Source organism: Phalacrocorax carbo, chromosome 13, assembly GCF_963921805.1.
Source record: "Phalacrocorax carbo chromosome 13, bPhaCar2.1, whole genome shotgun sequence".
In the NCBI taxonomy this organism is placed as follows: domain Eukaryota; kingdom Metazoa; phylum Chordata; class Aves; order Suliformes; family Phalacrocoracidae; genus Phalacrocorax; species Phalacrocorax carbo.
Window position 1 is genome coordinate 9,555,618 of NC_087525.1, and position 20,232 is coordinate 9,575,849.

Consider the following 20,232-nt stretch of genomic DNA (forward strand, 5'->3'; position numbering starts at 1 on the left):
TCAACAAAAAAGGAAAGTGCAAAAATGTATCCTTTAGAAATAGGTAATGAAAGTTACTCTGAAAAAATCTCCACCGTTCTGAGGTAAAGGTGTTGATTTTTTTCAAACCAAAAGAAAAATACTTAGGATGTGCAAAATGCATTCCAAGTTTGCAGTTACCAAACTGGGAGGTATTAGTGCCCAACGTGATTAAAAATTAAGCCCAAATAAATCAGCTCTTTGAGTATCTCATGACTGAACCACCCCTCCTACCTATAAAACCATGTGAAGTATGTTTGCATGGCGAAAGTTCCATTAATCTGCATTTGCAAGTTTAACTTACTGTAAATGAGAGTTTTTGGTGCCTTGCAGTAATTCAACTGTTTGTCTCTTAGAACAGGCTTGTTTGGAAGAGCTCATCATCTGCTTCAGATCACTGGTATTTGCTGAATGGGATGGGCTTCTTGGCATGCCCACTTCTACAAAAGCATCATTGCAACCTGCAAGACCAAAGAGAACAGTTGAACAAAAACCCTCTTGTGTTCTGGTGAACTTACTGAAGAAATGACAACTATAGAACAGAATCTACTCTTCCTCCCTACAGAATTATTCTAGTCTTCAGGGATAACAACTTGGTCAAGGTTAGTGGTCAGAAAAGTAAGTTCAAATGCACAAAGATGTTAGCTTCTACATACATAGCAGACTCATTAAATATGTTCTTCTTTAAAAAGTTTATTTTAAGTAATATTAGTTAACATTAAATTCATAAAAATCGTTTTTATATCCAGTTTTAACAAACCTTGCCAGGTGCTCAGACAACTTTTGCTAGAATAAAAGTTCCCCACTTAATGTTCAAATAGACTGTGTTTTCACAAATATTTATCACTTAATTTGAATACAAGATTCATTGCCCAAGTAGGCATTTCAAATGACCACAACCCTTAACAAAAGGGCATCTCCTTGTTGATCAGGGAAACACGGACTTTACATATATTTCCTCAAGTTTGAGGTGGAACTTCCCTCCCTCCAAGAATGATGGGAACAGTTCATTGGTTCCTTTAACACCCCAAGGGCAGCATAACTGAAATGTTGTTGTAAAACATGCAAATAAATTTTGTTTGCCAGGGTCATCTAGGTTTGACCTCCACATAGTTTACTGCAATTACTTTCTCAAAGGTGTTAATTACTTTTTTTCATTAAAAAAGCAAAAATACAACATATTTTAAAGCAGCAGAGACTGTTTTAAGCAATGAAGTTAAGGTGCTGTAAAGCATACTAAAATTTTCCTATGTTATTTCCCTCTGCTCTTTGGGCTTGTAACATTTTATTTATTCCCTTTTATGTTGACTTAAGGTGTTTCTATCAACAGTACAGCTCAGACACTGCAACTCCTATTTACTTTGACAACAAATCTGGGAGATCCAGCAGTATTTTCCTTCAACATGTCTGCAAAACCAATGGACAGGCAGTATGTTTACATTTTGGTTTCACAAAACTTAACATAGACTGGACAAACACTAGCAGACAAAAGAATGAAATATTAAAAATTTACCTTCTGCACTATTTGACTTGGCAGCTACTTGTTCTGAGGCACCATGAGTACTTGTTTGCCTTACCGGATCACTGTGGTTCGTGCTCAACACACTTTCTCCTAGCGATGTGGCAGACAGCGAAGCATACTTGATATTTGAGGTCTGAAATGATTGTCAAAAATCACTAAAGTGATTGTTATGCTTAAGGAAATATCAAAAGAATTTCCCTTTACTATCTATGCAAGGGAACAAGAAATTCATTCCTGATATGGAAAATTCAAGCGTATTGTTCTCCATTTTCAATCTTTAAGTCATATTTTGAAAACAACACTGTTCTATTTCTAAACTTAGTAGCTTTAAACATGTACTAGTGTAGCTAGTTTTCTTTCAGCTCTTCTTAGTAGAGGTTTATTACAAACAGATCTGGTTCTGCAGAGGTAACAACACTTACCTTTACATGACCATTTAAAGAAGGTGAGCCTTTTTTACTCTCTGACTGCATGCCGTTCACGTGGACTTCAACAGGAGTCAAGCCTGGTGGTGGAGACGGAGTGTTCTGACTGTAACTAGGTACTCCAGACAACAGAATACTCGTTAAAGTTGCTTGGGCAGTAGATGGTATCATTAGGTGTGGAATAGCAGAAAAACCTGTAACAAAATTCAGTCATGTTCTGACAGTTTCTCTTTTAACTTTCTCAAGTACTGTAGTGCTTTATATAAATCTCTGTGTGGCTTTGATAGATCACTAAAGTTTCCGTTAGAATTGCATGCCAAAGCCGTAATGTTGTATCTAATCATTACTTTGTAGGTTAATATAGATTCCTATATAAAACTGATCAAAATGTTGCATGTGACAGCGTATTATTTAATTATAACTTTAAATATGGATATTTATTAATCTGTTATACTAAACTTCAGAATTAAGGCTCTAAAGAATGAATGATTCTGGACTTTTAAATTCTCATTTTAACAGCTTACTGTTGCACAATTAGTTTAATTTACATTTAACTTCCACCAACCTGTGGCATTCGTGTTTGCAAGAGATGTTGCCCATAACGTGGGACTAGGTGTGCCTGAACTTGGACTCTGTAAGGGACTTACAGAGCTATTAAGGGCATTCAACAGAGAGTTTGGAGCAGTTGAGGTGTTGACTGACAGGGCTGTTGGACCTAAAAGGCCTGCAAAAAATTATAGAAGTGAATATTTAGCTAAGACATACGGAAACACGTTTTTAACAAAAGTACCAATTAAAACCAAACAAAACTGTACTGAACTGCACCAGCATGTGTTTTACAAACAAGTTTTAACATTAAACCTGTGTTAATTTTGTGCAGAGAACACATTAAGAACAAGCTTTCTTAAACTGTGAATCATATATCCAAGAAGAATTGTAGCATCTCCCGTGTCCTTCTGCTGGACTCTGCTGTCAGAACAAAGAGCCTACACTGGCTGCTTCTCAGCCTCACCATTCCTTTGTACCCTTTCATTGCTTCTGTCAGTTTGTTTCAAAGAAGTCTCACTTGGAGAACATGGAAGCAACTGCACTTCACAACTTTACTTTCATTTCAGACAAGAACCTTTTTCCCAGAAGCTCATATGAATGAACCACCACTTCCACACTAAGAATTATTCAGTTCTTTTTCACATCTAAGGTACTGACTGCAAATCATCCCCCAAATGCATTGCTTATTCCCAAAGCGTTCCCTCAGACCAGCTGGTCACGTAAGAGCATTCACAAGGCAGTTCAGCACAACCCCAGAGCGCAGGCATGACAAGAACGGTAACAAAAGCAGCATGAAACATCACAGTCAAATGGCACAAACACTTGCCCCCACGTGGCCCCCGGGAAAGCATCTGACATGGAACTACGCAGCACTCCTGAGTGGCAGGTCACAAGGGAGCGCGGTGGTTACACGAGAGCTCCGAATTTCAAGAACCAGCGTCAAGATTTGTCACTAAATTCTTCTGGGACCACTTGGTTTTCTATACATTTCTGATAATGGTGTATCTATAGAGCTTGAAAGTAAAATAGTAATTCTAGTCTGGACTATGCACTTCTATAAAGTTACATTAAGAGAGAAACCTTACACATTTCTGTTCTAAATTTCATACTGATAAGTAGGGGCTAAACTAGTAGCACATGCATCCCTCAATTACAGTGGGATACACCCAGAAATAAGGTGTGGTGTTAATTTTGTTAACTTCCACGGTACTGTTGACAGGCTTAAGTACCAACCTACATTCAGGCCTGAGACATCACAATATTATCAAAGCAGAAATTTCTTTTGAAAGAGATTCTTCTGAAAGTTGTAAAAGCAACATCCTACTTGACTTGCATTTCCCTCCCTTTCACTTTTAGCTGAGTGGTTTGCAAGCTTCCGGAGGATTTTTCTACAGAGGTGAGTCACACAGCTGATTACGAAAGCCTTGGCGGAAGTTTTACAACAACAAGCCCTTGAAAGGGCAGATGCTTTTGGAATTCTCTAATGCTTTAACACAATTTCTTATGCAAAACACAATTCTGGTCCTTTTTTTCTAGTACAAGTGAATTACGTTTCAAACAAATATATATCTATAAAAAAATTAAGATATACATAGAATAGAATGCATACCAAGCCCAGTGAGTCCCAGTCCTGCTGAGGACAAGATATCCAAACCAGGACAAGACAGACCAACAGGGCACGAGACAGAGGGATTCGATGCTATGGTAACTCCACTACTTTCAAGTCCTAAGAGACATTTCCGTGCCTCATACATATTTAAGGCATTTCGTTCAACACTTTTTACAATCACAGACTGTAGGAAAAGAAAACAAAACACAACAAAAAAGGAAAACCAATGAGTAACACAACTATGTAACATAGATCTGTAACACACAACTCTTAATACTCCCTCATGGCTATCGGTAACACAGCAGTGTGAGACAGCATGAGATAATGTCCATCAGCAACTACTCCAATTCAGTGGCCTTGATGGTAAGTTTAGGGATTTTGTATGCTCTTAAAGAGTATGATAAAGTCCCTTCTGCCTAAGAAAAGCTATTATTATTGTACCTTGGTGCTATTTGGTGTATCAAATCTTAAGTGTTCCAAGATCTAGAGAAGTGAACCAATAATGAAAAAATCTTATCTTCTCTTTTATCAGAGGTCTAAACATCAAAGTGGACAAAAAAGTTGCTCATAATAAATTCAGCTATTAAATTCTCAGCTGTTTGAGAATAAAGTAACACGTGCCTGGAAAATTAAATTACAAAACCCATTATTTGTTTCTTGTACATTCTCTACAAGATGTTTCTTTGTATTGATTTTATATATCCCTACCCAGAGAAGCTTGCATATTGACACAACAGGATGGTCATTTAATATTTTGTAATTATTGTCTGTTATGGCATTCCATACAGCAGTGCAGATCACTGAAAGTCTCCTAACTATACTTGTCCGAATATTTTACAATTAATATCTCCAATTAGAGGTATTTTATAATTGTTTCTTGTGGTTCTTTTCAACATCTTGTGTAGAAGACAGTCTGACTTCTCTCATAGTCACATTATTTGGGTGTTTTTTTTTTTTTTATTAATTCTGATTGCTAAAGAACACTGCAGTTCTGTGGGGGAGCTGCAATTTAAGACTAATTTCTTCAAAAACAAGAGTAGTTTAGTCAGATACAACTTATCTCCTCATAGTTTTTCTTTTATCAGTGTCTTCCATGCAAATACTATTCTCTGTATTGTCAAATACTTAATGAAAAATTCAAATTACCATAAAGGAGAGCTTTTGTAACCTTTAAATTGGTATTTCAAACACAAAATATATGCGCCTTTTGTAAGTTTATGATCCATTAAGTTAGGGAGGAGGAGCAGACATGGCAACTCATCAGCTCTGAAAAGTTGTCCTGAAAGCCTAAAAAGAATATATTAGCTTTTCACCAACCTTGCTTGGTTGCTTTGGCTTCGGCTTAATGCTTATGAAGACATCTAACTGCTCCATTAGCTGTGTTATAAACTGTGGTTCTACGTCAATTTCTTCCTTCATATCAAACATGAGCACAAGAGGAAGGCAACCCTGATAAGACACAAAAATTCATTAAACTTATAACCTACCCTTTTCCCATGAAAATTTTAGCAATAAACTGAAGTATTGAGATTGTAACGCATGTACGTCGTGATACGGTTAGTTCAGAAAAAATAGCAGGGATGAAATTAAGTAAACCCATTTCCTTTGTATGCAAGAATACAAGTGTATATTTCTACCCTGGGATCCTGAACAAGCAGTTTGGTGGAATAAGGGCAAAACAATTTGTTGAATATTTGGCATTCCAATCAGCACATATGCACCCAGCGTTAGCTATTTATACAGACCCAGAAGTGTCCAGAGGATTCAAATTCAGAAACCACTATATACCTATTAAATCAGAACGAAACATAGTCAGGAACTGACTGTAGGACTCTCACATACCCAGATGGTTCACTTTAAACTATGTTTGAGATAAGGAAACACATTTCTGAAAAAAATTCTCTGTAAGTCACCATTGCCTAAGTCTTGACTTGTATCTTCCTCTTCCCCTGTCCTAGATCAGGTAGGTAAGTATTCTCCAGTGATATGGATGACATCTCTGAAACACCTGAAAAACTAAAGCTTTAAGTAAAATAAAAAAGCACCCAAAAATAGAAGCCCAGACCGCTAAAATAACACAGGATATCTAGAAATTATTCAATTGCTACTTACAAAATAATAAAAATAGAGTGTAGAAAGTGAAAAGCAAATCCTATTTTTTGTGAATGTAGATTCACAATAAAGTAAACATAGTCTCTTGCATATCAGGAAAAAAGCCACGCTTAATGAAAAGCAGCAAATGGGTATACTTATTCTTCAGATCACTAGTTGAATTTCATTTTATATTTAAGTAGCACTTCTCAACAGTACTACTTATAGCTACACAGTACTTCCCAAACTTCAAGTAATTTAAGGAAAACTAAAGCAAGGCATCTTAACTGTTTTGACTTGAGGAAGACTGACAAACACCGCTTAACTCCACAAAAGGAACTTGTCTGAAAAGAACAATTATGAATAAAGTCTATCTGAAAACATTAAAATCAATAATCAAGGATTTTAGGGTAAAGAACTCCTAAGAGCATTTCATACTTGATTGTTCCAAATGTTTTTGTAAAAAAGTTAGAGAGTAATATCAGAAGGGCTCCCCGAAAGCCTGCTGAATGAACACGCAGCTAAAGGTTAACAGGAAAACCGGAAACTCCAAAGTTGAAATGTCAGGTTTTCTAAGCATATTGAAAGGCTCTTTTTTTACACTACTGTTTTGTTATTGTTTGTTTAGAGCGCATGCGTGATGATGGTAAGAAAGGAACAGGACCAAATAATGTTCTTTGACAGGGAGCGAGTGACCAAAACTCAAGTTGTCAATGTCTTCTGCAATTAAATACAGTACAGTCCTCATTACTATATGCAAAACTAAAAAAGTGTCAGTATTTTTCAGTGATGATCAAAACAGATGAAACCACAGGGTTGGAATGAGGGGAAGACATAGAACAGTAACATTTTAAAACAAGACTCCAAACCCCTCTGGCTTAGATAAATGTTTAATTCTAAGTCACTAGGTATCCTCTCTTCCTTTTACAATTTGCCCTCATCACTACTATGAGTATTTTCTTAACCACCATGTTGACTATATTCCTGCAAGCAATATGCTGATTAGAAACTGAGACTTGCAATGCTTGTCAGAGATAAGGGACATTCACAATTTGTATGCCACAGAATTCATAGCCTTCTCAATTATATTAGTTAATATTTGATATTTAAGTTTCCATTTAGACATACTGCTAAGCAATTTTTAAAGATCGCACCAATACATTACATATGTCCTACTGTAAGGCATCTATGGACTGCATTGCATTTTCTGTTGGTATTGTAAACTCTGCCTCAAATTTAGTCTCTTACAAGAATTACAGATCACAACAGTTCAGTAGTTCAGAAAAATATTATGGTATTTCTTTTCTTGGTATTGATGTTCAGATGCTTCTAGATAGTTATTCCTAGGAGCTCTAGAGAGATCAAGTCACTATTTTTAAAATCACCTCTCCAATTCCACAGGCACTTGTGCTGCCTAGCTGTGAAACAGCATCAGCTGTTATTCTGACTGAATCAGAGGAACTGGCAGGAGGCAATAACAACAGTGACCATGGCGAGGAGGCCATCATGCACTCACACCTTGCAGGAAATCGCTCCACAGCACAGAAACATCATTCCGCTGAACAATGCCCAAGAAAACAAGTCAAGTGAAATTTACTTCAGAAGAAGCTGAGAACACCTGCAGCTACATAGGTATCAGCATGGCTGGCATACTTAAATGTTTTTTTCTGAAGCTGAAAACACTGGTTTTATTAGGTTAGGAAGCAGAGGTAAGTTTTATCTGGTTAGTTACTTCCCTCAACTTTCCATATTTTTTATTGTTTAAAAAATATATATTCCTTCTTACCAAAATTGGCTTTTAAAACCTGTTTTACCTACAAAACAGGAAACAACAATTCCAGGATTTATAATGCCTGTGAGTTGAAACAGACCAAGTCTCCTGTTCAGTACAGTCCTTAAAGGGTGATACAGCGGATGTGATTTGGGATACTAAATTGTACTGATGTTTGGAATTATTAAATCAAACATCATTATTTAAAAAAATTACCCTTGCATTAATCTAAGTTTTGAGAGTAAAGGTGTACTTCGATGTTTGTATGATGGCTTGTTTGCGTTTCCTTCTAATTCATGAACCTCCAGAAAAGTACTACTTAAACCTCAGGGAAACACATAAAATAAGGCTCTCTCTTAGTATTTACAGACAACAGTAGCCTAAAATGTAATAATCACAAATATAATGTATAAACAGAAAGGCACCATGTTTATGTTTTCCACTATACAGCACGGCACAGTGCAGCGTAAGAGATGTTGACTTCTGGAAATTAATGGTATAATGGTTTATCCTGATACCAGCTTTGAATTGGATTTGGATCCAATCCTGCCATGTGTTGTTCATAAATATCCATATATATATCCATGTACAAACATTATTTTGTATACCCTAAAGGCTCCTGTGAAGGTTAAAGACCAATAGAAGCTGTAAAAAAAAAAATAAATAATATTCATCACCAGAGCTATATTTATAAAAGGCTTTATAGTACTGAGGCTATGGTACTAGAAAGAATGTAAGACTGCAGAATGAGTAAGTACTTCCTATGGCTCCCCAGTTTCCTTGAAAACTTGCTGACATAGGAACTGTGAAATTCCTGCCACTTCCTCCCAAAAGAGACCTACTTACCTGAAAAACATGGAAAAGGCAGGTTGGCAAAACAAAACAAACAACCCACCACCCAACAACAACAAAACCCTCCAAAAGCCTGACTTCTACTCAGAAGCATATTGTTATCATATATTTAAACTGCTTATGTTGCATTTACATTGCCAAGGTCATTTTTCAAATCATGATACCAGAGATAAGAAATGTTTTAGAACACACACACTCACAAAACACTGACAGAATGGGAGCACCCAGCTGAATGAGCTTTTTGCAATGTGAGTAGTAATCCTTCCTCTCTAAGGCTAATTTACATTTGACCAACAAATACATGCAGAATGAGCATATATTCTATAATCTGGCATTCTTTTTTCCAAGCAAGTTTCACTGACAGTATTTACCATGAGATATTGCCTGGCAAGACAGACAGACTCAATTGTGCCCTGGAGGTAGACAGTGGATTTCTTCTGTGGGTTACTAGGGTCAGGGAAGTGGATCTGAGCACCAGTCCTCTGCATTATATGTTTGATGTTACTGCCATTTCGACCCATCATAAAGAGATGATGCTGCGCTGCAATGTCTAGTTGAGTGCTCACAGGGATTGCAGAGGCCAGGCTCCCAGCTAGGTGTTCTAAAAGCATCGCTGTTCCTTCCTGCAACGGGAACGCAACAAACCAGTGAAACAGTGCTCACAGGCATACAAAACGATGTTTCCTTACTTGTCATGCATTCCACATTCAAGATAAATTGTTTTGTTTAAAAAACCGATTGATGTTAAAAGGTAATAGACTATATTCTACCTACTATTCCCATTTTATGACCAAATGCAGTGTTTAATTGCCATTGTAAAAGGCAGTAAGACTATGTCGAAGGGTTTTGTCCCTACAGACCTTTGGTGCCCATGTATAGCAATTAAGAAAATTGACAAAGATTTATTTGGGTAGGTATACCTGCAAAATCTGTCCTTCAATTTTTGCCTAAGATATTCTTACTGGCTTGAGACACACCCATCTGTGACCATATCACTACGTGTCACTGCCAGTTGCTAACAAGGAAGCTTTTTTAATTTTATTAAGATAAATAGGCTCGCAGCAGTTCCTTTACTTGACTGTCAGATTCACATCTCCCAGTTCTGGTTTTGCAAGACCAGTTTTACTGACTGTTAGGGCAACTTTCAAGGTTATATGTTTGAGTGCATGTTGAGAGATCAAAGCATAAAGAAATCATGTGGGTGGTTTTTTGTGGTTGGGTTTTTTGGTTGTTGTTTTTGTTTGTGTGGGGTTCTTTTGTGTTTGTGTTTTGTTTTTTTTTGTTTTTGGTTTTTTTTGGGGGGGGGAGGCGGAAGAGGCGGTTTGTTGGGTTTTTTAATTAAAAGATGGGTAAGATTAGCACATACTCCAGAATTGCTGGAAACCCGAACAGGTGTGCAAGAGGTGAAAAACATTAAAAGCTTAGCACAAACAATGCTAAATCCTAAACTTAAAACTATTTTCTACATGTTTTCACACCTCACCATACAAGTTTAAAAAAAACCCCAAACCCTCAGGCTTCGAAAGTGATTATACAGTAACAACATGTACTGATAAGGCAGGATAACATTAATGTAGTTCTTAAGTGTCTAAATTACTATATTTATGACATGCAGAAACCTACTTAAGATGACACATTACCTTCACAGCACTAGTGTTATTTTGTGACCCTCTGACAATGACTGTAGCACCATACATTCGAGAGCGTTGTTTAAAGGAAACCGAAATATTATACGTCTGGGATATATGCTGAATTGTGGGAGAATTAGGATCTGGGATTGGTTGGAGAATTCCAGCAATAGGCAATTCAAACATGAGTACCAATGGAAGCAGCTCCTACAACAACAAAGAGTAAATATTGAAAACCAAAACTGTACTCACTAAAACTACAACAATTTAATTGCTGAATCATGTGTTGGTCAGTGGTGATTAAAGTGACATAATACATCACCTGTCCAGCGTTCACTGATAAAAATATTGTCATAACCTGAGTTGGAAAAAGGCACTGATTTTTCCCGGGACACAGGAGTGTTTTGTTTTGTGTGGGATGGCCTCCACAGGCCATCTGTGGAGGGTAAGTTACCACGCAATTTTAGACACACTATAGGGTGCTTCACATCTTGCTTATACTGTAGACTTCGTGTTCAAGATTCACCTTGGGCTTGTTAAAAATTCAGCCAGAATGTGAATCACTTTTTATAATACCCTTTGCATTTTCCTCATATGGATATTCACATTGTTCCTATATTTCTGCTGTCATAAGACAGAGCCAGACAACCCTAGGGTTCTCAAAACCATAGTTTTTTTCCCTTTCAGGTGTTTTCAAGGGAACACTACACCAAAATAGACTATTACCCGAATTCTAACTCTTGCAGACTCCACTCCAGCTGGCTGTCCGGCAATAGACACCTGGAAGAACAATATACAAAACATAGCATCACATTTTCAAATGAGGCATTGAAAAAGTTATTCATACTTGTGCGTCAGAAAAAAAAAAATCACTTATTTCACACCTGGTGACATCTTAAGTGTTCTCTAAACAGTATCTGAAAACTAAAACCTGTTAAAAAAACCAACTATGGATATTATAGCATCTTAGGTTACATAGGCTTAAGCAACTAGAGAAATGATACAACAAACAATACAGCTGTTTGGATCAAATAATGGAATGACTACTGTACACATGTTCTCAACGCTAAGATTCAACAACAGTAGGTCTTCAACATTTTGGAATTACTGTATTGTGCATCCTAGTGACTGCTGAGGAAAAGAGGGAATTCTAAATACAGTGATGAAAAGCTTGAAAGTAAACGTTCCAGTAATATTAGCATTACAAAAGATGTACAATTCAGGTTCAATGAACTATTCCAATAAAGCTGAACTCTTACAGTAGGACGTTCATTTTTGCTAGATATCCACCAAGTTTAATTTTCAACTAAGTTATACCATAAACCAAAAGCACCGAGAAATTAATCTATGTGCTAAATAAGTGAGGTGTTGAACAGGAAAAATTTACAAAAGCAGTGTTTTTCATACCGCTTCTCTACCATTCACACGAAGTTGTTGACTTTTGTATGCTCGAAATAATTTTAGTTTAAAAAAATTGAAATTATTCATGAGCCATCACTAATTGTTTCCATCTGTTCCTAAAGATTTTCTCACTTAAGAAGTTCCATGCTTTCCACAGAGTGTAAATACCAAAAATTTATTTCCCTGGACATGAACTCATCCATCCCCAAAAAACCCAAACTGATGAAAGAAGTTTAGAAATGTTTTATAGTCTCAGGAATTACAGTGTAAATGGATTGAAATACTAAACAATACTTACTTGGTTGCTTTTCTCTGCTTGATTATTCCTATTTGAGTCTGGAAAATGGATATGGCATCCTGTCTCCTCCATCACCTTTTTAATATTATTGCCACCTTTACCTATCACATGAGAATGTTCTGTATGTGAAACATCCATCTTCAAGGTTACCCGATTGCTCTGGAAATCAAGCAACCATGATTAGATCAGTTCACAGCAGAACCTGAGTATTTGCGAGTAACATAACCTCAGGAATGACATTCAAAATTGTAGTTCCAAAGTATTTTTGCAGAGGCTTAACTTCTACTTGAGTAAGAGGCTTTTAATGTGGGTCATAGTCAGACCCTGAGCCATTCGCATTTTCTTTCCAATGAGGAAATAACATGGAAATAAATACCCCAAAGGTACATCTTCAAAAATGTCTAAGGCTTTTAAAACATGCCCAAGCTTTTATCAACTGTGACTTAAATGTCCTTTTACAAGCCATTCTAATTTTTTTTAATTTTGTGTTCTTTCAATTGCAGTCATGCATCCGTCTGACCCAAAAGGGTCGTATGATGAAGACTTTGGCAAATCAGAAAACCATGGGACCTATTTTTTTCCTGTTCTTATAAGCTATATTGTTAACAGTCCGTAATAATGTTAACAGTTGTTTAAAAACCTGCACCTATCACTGGAGCATTCCTTTTGGCATCAAAAAGCTGGCGTACAACTATGCAGACGCCATATACTGTGCCCCAAAAGACTTGCTATTGGATGAAAAGACAATCTGATGAACACACAAGACCCCTGGCCAAAATCTAGATGTTTTAGAAATTCTGGTCCTAATGTTTCAGAGTATAAGAATGCAGTAAGGGTTAAAAATAGAACTGCATAATCAGTCCTAAAATTGAATTTCAAACTAAAAGAGAATGTTAGGTTTGCAGAAGAGGCCGTATAGCATACCGTTTGCAGTTAAGCTGTATTTCAGATTTTAAAATAAAAAACAACCCAATGAACAAGCTATGTATGCTCTTACATACATAGTTTGGAAATATTATTTCTAAATAGGAAATACTATTTATATGTAGTTCAGATCTGGAAAAAGTGCTTTAAGCAAGTATTTTCTTGTTGCATGTTTAAATGTGTATACACCAAATACCAACCTCCAGGAGGTATGTATTGGATGCTTTGCTTTGGAGCATCTATAAATACCTTCTGTTTAAATAAAGTCATTTAGAGAGATCAATGTCACCACAAAATTAGGGGTTAAGGTGTCACTCTAAATAAGTTGTTTCTTACTTTTGTGTCCAAGACAGACATGATTTTCTCTTTTGCTTCTTTAACATTTTCCTTTTTTCCAGAAACTTTAATATGGGGATCTATAAAAGAAATAAAGACTTTAAGAAAAATATAGTGAAATACCTATTAAAAAAATATTTCCTCACTGCTTAAATAAATTTGAATCCATTCTTTATAGTTCTGCAACAAACTGTACCACCAACCTTTGGGATTCAGCTAAAAACCAAATGTGTCACCCCGTCCCTTCAACCCCACAGTTAGGATTACCAGACGAGTTTATTAAACATTATGAGCATCTTAAAATACATAGAAATCAAACGCTGACCATACATCAGTGTTAAAAACATCGTCAGCAGTACAATTACATGGCTACACCGTCATGTCTTCTCAAACGGATCTTAAGAGGACATCTAGAAGTTATTCTGACAGCCTTACTCAAGCATAACACAATGTCAAAAAACACCCCACCCACTAAACTCAAACCCACCCTCATCATCACTCTTAATTAATTAGTCTCTAGAAGTTTCCTTTGCAGTTTTAACCTGTCAATAAAGGTGCCTTCACCAGAAGTTTTCTGATTGAAGTTATCAAATTTAAGTGACAATTAATCAAATCTTTGAAGTATACAAATGAAGACTTGCTACTAAGCCATATACCCAGGAGGAACACCAGCTGATGGCAGTTTTTGCCCAGTGAGATTCTACAACACACTTGAGTTGACATTATAATTTTCAGACCATTTTTGTTAAACAGCAGAAGGTGTTGTGCTGAGCTCTCAGGTACAGTTCTGCATCCTGGAATACGCACCTGGTCAAAGTACAGAACTGACTTTGGAACTGAATTAAGTACCAATTACTCAAGAAAGTGTGAAAATTACACATTAGATAGTTTAGCAGCACCATCTGGTGTCCAGAAGCATAAAGTGTCACAATGCAAAATTATGGTCAAAACATTAAATATAGGTTCAATTAAAACAAACAAAAAATCCCCAACTACCACCCAAATTTCTAAGTATTACTAACAAGGATATAATTTTGCAGGTGATGCCTATTTCTCTTTCCCCAGTTCTTGAATCCTCTGCCATTTTGCAGCATTAACAGTGCTGCTTTTCCTCTGATGGGATGAACTGTTCTTGAAAAAAATTGTAAACCCTCTCTGGCTAATGAATTTATCTAATTTATTACGCTAGACAGAGACATACAGCTTAGGGTACATAAAAGTAAATATATTCTCAAGGGCAGAAGACAACATAGCCACAACACATCTGCCTTTCCCATCATCTCAATGATGGAAATCACTTCAGTATTAAAGAAATGCCAAATAATACGACTTCAGATTGTAAACCTGTTGTATTCAATTGAAAATTGAAACTGCTTAAGCCATGCCTGGATACTCATTTCATTCCACGAATAAAAAAAGTCTAGTCTTTACCACTGGGAAGTTCTGAGCACATTCAGCTGGGGATACAGAAATGCTGAAGGAACACAGGATTCACTGCCAAGTTTCATGAAAGTCAAGAAAAATGCAGCATTGACTTCTGAGAAACGGATATATTTCATTTTTAAAAATGGAAAAATCATAGTCGCAAAAACACGGTATGTGCATAGATTTACGGAAGCTCCAAAAATCTGCTGCTTCAGCCTTTTCACAATGAAGCGAAGTGGGGAAAAAACACCCCAAAACCAAAAAACAAAACCCAACAAAATAGTCTTAAGGGCAATTTTTCTTTTCTTTTTTAAGTTGACAGTGAGCCATGTGGTTCTAATGTGTTTAAGCTGTGAATGATATTTGAAGTGGATGTCGCAGGCAGAAATTCCCAGAAGCAGATTCTAGCACACCCTGTAGGCTCCAAGTGCTCTTCAGAGGCAACCAGGAAAAACACAAAAGCAGAGCACCACCACTTTGGGGTTGATTTTTACATATTTGTAAACATATTTTAATTCACATTTGGTCACAAGTAAAAACAAAACCTGAAATAAACCTGGCATCCTGTTAGTACCAAAGAAGATTACTACCATCTGTTCTGCTATGGGTGAAAACACATTTTAGAATACCTATTTTTCCCATTTATCACCTTAGTTGGACTCCTCTTTTTTGCTGATACTGACAGCTTCTGCAAAAAATCCCTTATTTCTACATTTATCTTTTCTTTGTTCTTTTTAGAGAAAAGCTCAATTACTCACTTCAAAAACAAAAGCATAGAAGAATCCACAATGCAAAAAAAAAATTCCACTGACGCCAGTGACAATTCTAAAATATGCTACGAAAACTTTCAAAATTGGTCTTAAGTACCCTCTCCTTACTTGACTTCTCAATGACACAGTGGTTGGTAATGAATATGAAGCAACTTGTTTTTAAATTAACTCAATTCTTCCTGAGACTCACTCAACTCTTCCCTTCAAGGAAAGAGAGTTTAGATATGACATCCACATCAAAATCGAGCATGAGAAGAGTTACTTGCAACAAATAGAGTTTGAACTCTGAACTGGCTTTGCAGGAGTGGAAAGTATATTGAAATTATGAACACTTTGCAGTTAAAAAAAAAAAATCAACGGGTACCCAAATAATACTGAATCAACCAACAACAAGACCACTTCAGGAATTGCTTAAAAATTCAGAGGCATAATGAGATCATATAATCTGACCTTCTGTGTATTACAGACTCTTAAATTTCTTAAATACACCTCTATGGAATCAATTAGCTTGTTTGCTTTGCAGTTCCTCTGGAAAAATGTGGAAAAGTGGAAAATCGTCTGCTTTAATGGTTCATCAGTTTCAGCCTCCACCACTTGTGACATGGTTTGCACTTAGGCTCACTGGTTCTTGAACTACCCCTGCCCCTAAGATTAAAGGACCCTTAAGGTTCAGCAGTGTTTTCCAGTATATGCTAAGCAAATCACCTACCAGCATACCGACTCTTTCTGAGCCCAACCCAAATACTCTAATTTGACAAATGAATAAAAAATGTGCTTGAGAGCTGCCTGGTCTTTTTTTCTGGCTCAATTATTTATTTTAAAAGTAAAGGAATTTGTTTCTGTTTTTAAACACTATAGCACAGGAGATTATCAAAAGACTAGGTTCTCCCAAACTTCTTGAAGCCCAGTGCAGATCAGGATGCATTTGACTTCAAACAACTGCCTGCTAAAAAGAAAACCTATCACTAATGGACTCAGCATTTACCTTCAGTTTTAGCTTTCTGGTCAATCTGATCTATGTTGTGGAAAAGATTGAAACTGGATAGTATCTGAAAATTGTTTTCATGATTTCTGTCTGAGTAGGAATGAAAGGTCTTTGTGCATCAATACAAGTAAGTAATTAAAACAGTTGACTTAAGCTTTCAAAATGTTTTCTAAAGCTATTGCCACCAATAAGGAGCCAAATACATTAAAAAGGGTTCCAGATCATTTGTTACTTCTTGGGACCACAATCTCAGTGTGTTCAGTAATTGTGGATGACAAATTATGTCTATTTACATTAGAGTAGGCTGAACATAAAACTTTTCCCTGCCGCTTATTTTCAGGTGCAACTATTTATTCTATGGATTTACAGGTTTTGTGGTTTTTTTTTTTTTAATTTAGAAATAAATGTACTACCTTGCCTTAGTACTACAGCAAAAGTATTTCTTGGATAAAGCTCTAGTTTTAATTCTTGAAATACCTCCAGGGTGCAACTGTAGCAATGCATTCTCAACAAAGTCCAAACCAAGATAATTAGCAATCTTAAAAATCTGAAGAGGACCATCAGGCATAAAGGTATAGCAGGTGTAATGCATGTATAGTACTGTCAGTACTGTACCATCAGTACAAATAAGCATAAAAGCACCCTCCAGGCAGTATCTAGACTGACCCAACTGACCACAACACCTGCACAGTCTTAAGTGGAACAAGACCACCCACTGAACAAGACCAACAGACTGCCACAGGGATGCCTCTTGGTGAGACAAGGGCCATAACAATGCCGTTTTTGTCCAGACAACAACTGGATCAGATCAGCAAGACATTATGCCATTCCTTAAGCCTGAGGAACACTAGTTTTGGTATCTGTTTTTACTGGAAAAATCCCATTCCCCTACTTTTATTTTTCTTTTTAAGCTTTTGAACTCCACTGGAAGTACACTTTAAATAAAACCAGAGTTAAAGCAAAGACCAGATGCCTACCATGAATGAAGTAGTGCGACACCAAAGCTTTACAAATTATCTGCAAACACAGAACAACAGCCTCAGAAATCTGTGCTAAAAGTATGTAAGGCTCTAACGCTCTAAATACAAGTCTAGCATCAGAGACTGGAAGAGTTTGACTCATAAGAAACAACATGACTAGTGTCTTACAAAATATAAAAAAAAGTAACTGTAATCTATCTTTTAATCTATTTTCCCTAAGAATGGAAAAGATAAATTTAATTTTAACAGATTCCCCCCCCCGCCCTGCCTTCTCAAGGACGGGGGACTACGTACACTAAATAGAAAGCTAAAGTTACACAACAGAAAAAGCTGGAAATTTTCTCAGTCTTCATTTTGCCAGACTCCTGCCTTTAAGTGGCCTTTTATTGCTCCTATCCTCAAATTCCTCACTCCGCACTTTGGCAGAGTTTCCACCTCCTCGGTCTTTGTCCACAGCTATACCAGCAAGCCTCCAGCTTTTTTGCTACTATTGTGTGCAACATTTCAGTAAACAAAATAAAATTCCTCTAAGCAAAAATACATCTGTGCCAGTGCAAATGCATCTACACTAACTTTTGCCAGGCAAGAAGTATTTCAAATAATTAAGACATATAACTGTGTAGGTCTCTCCCACAAATCAGACATTACATTTAATGTCTGGACAAGCTCTTCAGACCACAGCTATGCATCTAGCTTGTTTACAGGACGAACAGACTTTACTTAAGTTACAGAAATGCCACTATCCTAAAAATAGCTAGACAACTAGGCAACACCAGGGCAGATGACAGTCATTCTTAATAAGTGGTTGATTAAGATCTGAATAGCCCATGAGTATTACAGAACTTGAGCCATTCAAAGAAAAACAAAGACAATAGAGACCTAGCAATTTTAAGGACAAGCTATGAAAATTTCTGCCCCAAAATTACTAGCAAAAACACACTACGCAATATGAGAAGTTACAATAAAGTCAAACGAACACATGTAAGCTGGTATGTTAGACTGAAGGAGCAAGTACATTATTCACCCTACAACAAGATGAAACATAGGTCTATAAAACAAGTGAATTCATCAAAAAGGTCAAGTAGGACTTCCAAATTAACATGGAAAACAGGATAACTGAATTGTAACAGTTTATTTAATGATGTTAAATGAATTAGGAAACACTGTGTATACTGTGTACACTTATTTGAGTGGATATTCATTGACCAAACGAGATGGATGCCAAAATAGACTTGAAATAGGCTCCGTCTATTCCCATGGAGAAGAAACATTAAGGCTAAAAGCATGCAGCAAAAGCTCATGATGAAGGGCATACGCAAAGGAACACGATAGAACAAGAAAGGAAATTTGTCACTAGGGCACTTCTTGCTGCTGGCTTATCAGTTTAAAAGAATTCTCACCTTCTCTCCAATGCACCTCAGTGCACTTAGTTCACCTCCCAGCATCTAAACTGCGGAAGACAAAGCTACTCGTGTATTAAGGCAGAATGCAGAAGGCCATTTCCTACTGCAGACTCACCACGTATCCTCAGACATATCACTCAACAACATAGGGTTTTTTGGTTTGAGTTTGGGAATTATTTTTTTTTTGGTAGTTTAAATTAGACTGCAGCATCATCATCTCTGAATGAGATTTCAACTAGCTAACTTGGGCATGATCAAAAGCCTACCCAAAGCATCAAAATTCAACATGGGCTGCAAGCAATTAGTGTCTTCAGAGTAGACACATCCTGAGGCTCTGGGTGTTCTAGGGGATCTGGTTGTTGTGGACAAACAGCTGATTACAAAACATCCTTGGGAAGGGCTAGAGCCACTGCCTATATGTGCACACACATTTGAAAGACTTTCTTCCCCCTTACTGGCAACTAACTCCAAACCATCTTCAGAAGATGTTCTGTTCTACTCAGAGCATGTTGCACTGCTTCTGCCACATCTCCAGGGAAGGCAGTTTACACACAACCCTTCACTCTCTTTCTAGTTTGGTTGCTGTTATGTAGTCACCTGAGGAGCATTAAATATCAGAGCATTGCTTTTCAGTCCTGTGCTGTAACAACCGTGTGATGGTGAAGCCCTCAGGAGGGAAGCCTCCTCACTTCTCTCCACCATTTATAAAAACACATGTATATACACAAACTACACACACAGATGCACATATACGTAGATATTCACGAAGCAAAGACTGGGTAAAACAGCAACCTTACACACAAACCCAAAGAAATGCTGCGCAACATCTGATAGAGCACAGAAAAGAATCTTGTTTCTCAGATTGCATGGTGTAGTTCAAAAGAAAACTTTAAGTAGCCATTTAATGTAGCCTGTTAGAGGTTTTAAAAGTGAAATAACTCTTTGATGTAGCCTCACAAAAATAAAGAAATAAAATGAGGTACACTTCTACATCAAAATATAGCTGAATCCCACATTTGTGTCTGTTAGCAGCCTTTAAACATCCCAGCAGAACACCAAAAACTCATGTTCAGAATGCCCAGAATTAAGTGAAAATTAGCCAGAAACATCAGATAAGCTTTAGAAAATAGATTACCTGTACAATTTATTATTTTTGGAGAAATAAACTACTGGATTTCGGACCCAGTGACAGAGGAAATGAAGTTGAAAAGACTTCTCTTAAAGTATAAGCAAAGAGGTAAGACA

General features: G+C 36.8%; 1 protein-coding gene across 1 annotated transcript in view; it reads right to left on the minus strand.

The window, feature by feature from the left end:
• BICC1 (BicC family RNA binding protein 1) overlaps nt 1–20,232 on the minus strand; it is a 116,445-nt gene that overhangs the window by 16,263 nt on the left and 79,950 nt on the right. The window contains exons 4-14 of the mRNA XM_064464783.1: nt 13,425–13,504; nt 12,165–12,323; nt 11,192–11,245; nt 10,478–10,672; nt 9,209–9,460; nt 5,441–5,572; nt 4,124–4,307; nt 2,531–2,689; nt 1,963–2,159; nt 1,532–1,673; nt 323–479 (exon numbers count right to left, since the gene is read on the minus strand). Of these exons, the coding sequence (XP_064320853.1) occupies nt 323–479; nt 1,532–1,673; nt 1,963–2,159; nt 2,531–2,689; nt 4,124–4,307; nt 5,441–5,572; nt 9,209–9,460; nt 10,478–10,672; nt 11,192–11,245; nt 12,165–12,323; nt 13,425–13,504 (1,711 nt within the window). The remainder of the gene's footprint in view (nt 1–322; nt 480–1,531; nt 1,674–1,962; nt 2,160–2,530; nt 2,690–4,123; nt 4,308–5,440; nt 5,573–9,208; nt 9,461–10,477; nt 10,673–11,191; nt 11,246–12,164; nt 12,324–13,424; nt 13,505–20,232) is intronic.